Raw genomic sequence first — 4392 nt, forward strand, 5'->3', positions numbered from 1 at the left:
CTTCCTGAAGAAACCAGCGTCGAAAGAAGACGAGAGACCAGAAGGCAGAAACCAGAAACTCTTTTAAAAATAAATAAATAAATAAATAAACAAGACCTCGAAAGGCTGGAAAAAACCGAAAGCAAATAAATAAATAAATAAATGAAACCTTTGCGGCACGCGGAAGGCGAGCAGGGAGCGGAACGCGAGCACGGCGCTCTCCCCAGACACGGCAGGAGAACAGGAGGCGGTTTGTTTTTGGCGGGAAGCGCTCACCAGGCCGTCGCAGTTGCTGATGGCGACGGAGGCCCCGGCCAGCCCGCTGACGTCGCCCACGTACAGGCAGTCCCCCAGCAGGGGCTCGCTGCGCGAGGGGCCCTCGCCCGCCGCCCCGTCGCCCTGCCACTCCACCTTGGCTCCGGGGGCCACCAGGCGCGCGTTCGGCCGCAGCCGCAGGTGGAACTCCCGGCCGAAGACGGTGACGTTGTAGAAGAGCCGGCTGTGCGCCTCCTCCCGGTCCTGCTCCTCCTCCTCCTCCTCCCCCCGCCGCTCCCGGTCCTGCTCCTCCTCCTGCTCGTGGTGCTTCGCCTCTCCCGCCTCTCTCCTCCGGCGCCTACGGGGCTGCCCCTCCCACCGGCCCGACGACACGGCGTGCGACAGGAAGCGGCCCTCAGCGTCCGACCTCACCGGCCTGACCAGTCCATACTCCCCCAAGACACGCTGCAGGGAGTCTGAGAGAGAGACAGAGAGAGAGAGAGAGAGAGAGAGAGAGAGGGAGAGGAGAGAGAGAGAGAGAGAGAGAGAGAGAGAGAGAGGGAGAGAGAGAGAGAGAGAGAGAGGAGAGAGAGAGAGAGAGAGAGTGAGAGAGAGAGAGAGGGAGAGAGAGAGAGAGAGAGAGAGAGGGAGAGAGAGAGAGAGAGAGAGTCAAACACACACACCCCTATACACACACACATACCCCTATATACACACACACACACACACACACCTATATACACACACACACACCTACACACACACACACACCTATATACACACACACACCCCTATACACACACACACACACACCTCTATACACACACACACACACCCCTATACACACACACACACACACTCTCACACACACACACACACACACACACACCCCTATACACACACACACACACACACCCCTATACACACACACACATACACACCCCTATACACACACACACACACACCCCTATACACACACACACACACCCCTATACACACACTCACACACACACCCCTATACACACACACAAACACACACTCTCTCACACACACACACACACACACACACCCCTATACACACACACACACACACACACACACCCCTATACACACAGACACACAAATACACACACACACACCCCTATACAACACAGACACACAAATAAACACACACACCCTATACACACACACACACACCCAAATACACACACACCCCTATACACACACACACACACATCCCTATACACACACACATACACATCCCTACACATACACACATGCACACACACACACGCACACAGGCACAAACACTCAGGCACGCACACATGAGCACACATATTCATGCACACTCACCAGCACAAACCATAACCTCACACGCACGCACACATACACACACACAACCACGCATGCATGCACACACACACACACACACACACACAAACCAAACCACAACCAGATGCACATGCATCTATGAATGCACACACATGCACACACTCCAATAAACTTTTTTAATGTCAGAGACATATTACTCCTAAATACTCAACGTCACTTACAGTGTCAGTTACATAAACAAATGCACTCACACGAACACAGACATTTAAGCAGGCCCAGTACACACATTTTCACAAACACACACAGGTAAGATACACATAATATTCGGCTTAATGATATCTTCATATTCAAACTGATAAATACAACAGAAGCGCTGCACGCTGTCACGTGACCGTATCTTTCACCAGATTATGACTCCTCCCTGCCCCCCCATAACGATCACACTTTTCTCCAGAAAAAAAAAAATCCGTTTCAAGGCGCAATAAACAAGGTGCAAAAATACTTTGGAAGGTGAAAACCGTTTCTGAGGTACAAGTGGCCCCAGCAAAGAAAACATTCAACCACTCCTCTCCAAGCAGGGAAAAAAACGGCAACATAAATATAATCTCGATTGCTGCGGGTGTATGTCACTTCTTGTGCCCAGAGAGCGTCTGGAACAGAAAAGCCAATGAGATCAAGGTGATAATTGCGGTTCTTACACGCCGAATAATGTTTTCTCACCGACAGAGAGCCGCCGGGAGGGTATGAAAAGATTGCTTCCCCCATGGAGAATGCAGAGAGGTAGACTACCTGCGTGTTTGGTTTGCTAAAACGAAGAGTTAGATATTATTGCTGATATTAAAAATAATAATAATAATAATAATAATAATAATAATAATAATAATAATAATAATAATAAAGAAAAAAGGCCACAGCGTGAATCATATTTAAACAATTACAATGACACGTAATAATAATAATAATAATAATAATAATAATAATAATAATAATAATAATAACACTGCTTTTATTTGCTTCTTACAAGTAAGTTTAGCATAAATATTTTTTTCTCAGGTTAGTAAGTAGTAAAATATGATTGTTTTAGAAAAACTAAATTTCCACCATTATTCCAAGTTGTCAATTATGCCTGCTGTCACGTTCTATTTTTATTTCGAAATGGCAGAATCACTACTTCAAAGGTGTCTTGAAACTACTTAAATCAAAACAATGCTTCCGTTGGTAAACGCGCTCTTCCACTTTAATGTTTCTGCGACGGTAATTAGCGGATTTCACATCCAACTCGGAGCATCAAACGGCAGTAAAAACTAACTCGAAAGGTGCCAAATTCACACCCAGCACGCCGAGATAGATGCTCTTGCAGAGGGAGAGAGAAACACGGGCAAGCGTTCACTATAAAGATTTTTTTCAGACCATTTTTAGAACCGACTGTATAACATTCAGTGTTAAGTAGACATGAAATGTAAAACAACGTGTCTATAATTGTATTATTTGACGCCGATAATTCCTTAGAGTATATCCATATGTTACAAGAGCAGAATTCGTTTCAAATGGGCTACGGGAAATTACTCGTATTCATTTCAAGCGAGGTGCTGTTTTGTAAACGTTAAATATGTGCATGTACACGTAGATAAACAGAGGCGCAGTTTGATGTTATCTGTGTTTATCAGAGCTACGATAAGAAATGGTGTTGCCCTATTGGCTAGCAATTCGCATAAGTATGGAACTAATCTTCTTCAAATAATTCAGTAACTAATTAATAAAGTTTGGAAACACACACAAAAAAAAACAAAAAACATTTGGGTTATTTTTGTGCAACTTAAGATAGTTTCGCTGTGTTGCTGAAACAGCTGGGGAGTCCACGCTGGAAACGCAAGACGAAACAGAAAGGAAAATGTGATTTATAATCGATATCATGCTACTCTTCCGTTCTGTGACCAATCGATAGCTGTCATCACAATCATGATAAATGGGACTGCCCCACGGTAGGAACAGTTCGCTAACCGATTTAGCTGCAATTTACAAACAAAACTGCATGACGCGCACAGTTGATAACGATTTGGCTACTGAGGAGATGTGGGGAAAATGCACGCTTCACAACGAAGGCTGATGACATGGCATACTATTGCAGACACAAGAATTCCCTGGGAAAGTCCTGGGAAAAGGCTTAACATTTAGAGACTCGGAAGTTTTTATACAGGACTGAATTAGCCGACTGTCTACAAAATTTTTGTCGGGAGTGGCACAGGGGTGAGCGGCGGATAGCAGGTAGCTTCACCTCAAGACTTCGCTAATACAAAAGTGCAAACGTATAAACAATCCCACGTACCTACGCTACTGGCGATATAGAGACCGTTCGAGTGCAGAAATAACGGCAAAATGATTAAGAATGCCAATCCAGGCGCGAGATCCATGGCAGCTCCGAACTGCGCACGTGAGAGAGACGGACTTTGGGATCCAGCGTGGTAAAGTTCCCTGCGACCAGCGATCCGCCACACCAGCAACAGAAGCCCGCAACTAACTGCAAAGTGCACGGGGAGCGAACGCTCCTCTCTCTCGCTCTCTTTCTCTCTCCCTCTCTCTCTCTCCCTCTGTCCTCCTTGCGTGTGCGCTCTCTCTCTTCTCTCTCTCTCTCTCTCTCTCTCTCTCTCTCTCTCTCTCTCTCTCTCTCTCTCTCTCTGTCTCTCTCTCCTCCGTGCTTCTGCCTTCCGATTACTCCCTAGTCCAGGCGCACACGCGCCCACACATTATCTCAGGCGGAGCAGGGGAGCGGAGATGGTGAGAGAATGCTTCAAAAAAAAAAAAACGGAAAGCTCAAGGGCGTGTTGT

The 4392-nt window shown here is 46.4% G+C and overlaps 1 protein-coding gene across 1 annotated transcript in view; it reads right to left on the reverse strand.

Annotated features, from left to right (window-relative positions):
* The window catches only part of LOC133124742 (A disintegrin and metalloproteinase with thrombospondin motifs 2-like), a 205689-nt gene extending 201598 nt beyond the window's left edge, over positions 1-4091 (reverse strand). Inside the window, exons 1-2 of the mRNA XM_061236185.1 lie at positions 3893-4091; positions 256-710 (exon numbers count right to left, since the gene is read on the reverse strand). Of these exons, the coding sequence (XP_061092169.1) occupies positions 256-710; positions 3893-3977 (540 nt within the window). The 5' untranslated portion in view covers positions 3978-4091. The remainder of the gene's footprint in view (positions 1-255; positions 711-3892) is intronic.
* Positions 4092-4392: the final 301 nt, after the last annotated feature.

Source organism: Conger conger, chromosome 3, assembly GCF_963514075.1.
Source record: "Conger conger chromosome 3, fConCon1.1, whole genome shotgun sequence".
In the NCBI taxonomy this organism is placed as follows: domain Eukaryota; kingdom Metazoa; phylum Chordata; class Actinopteri; order Anguilliformes; family Congridae; genus Conger; species Conger conger.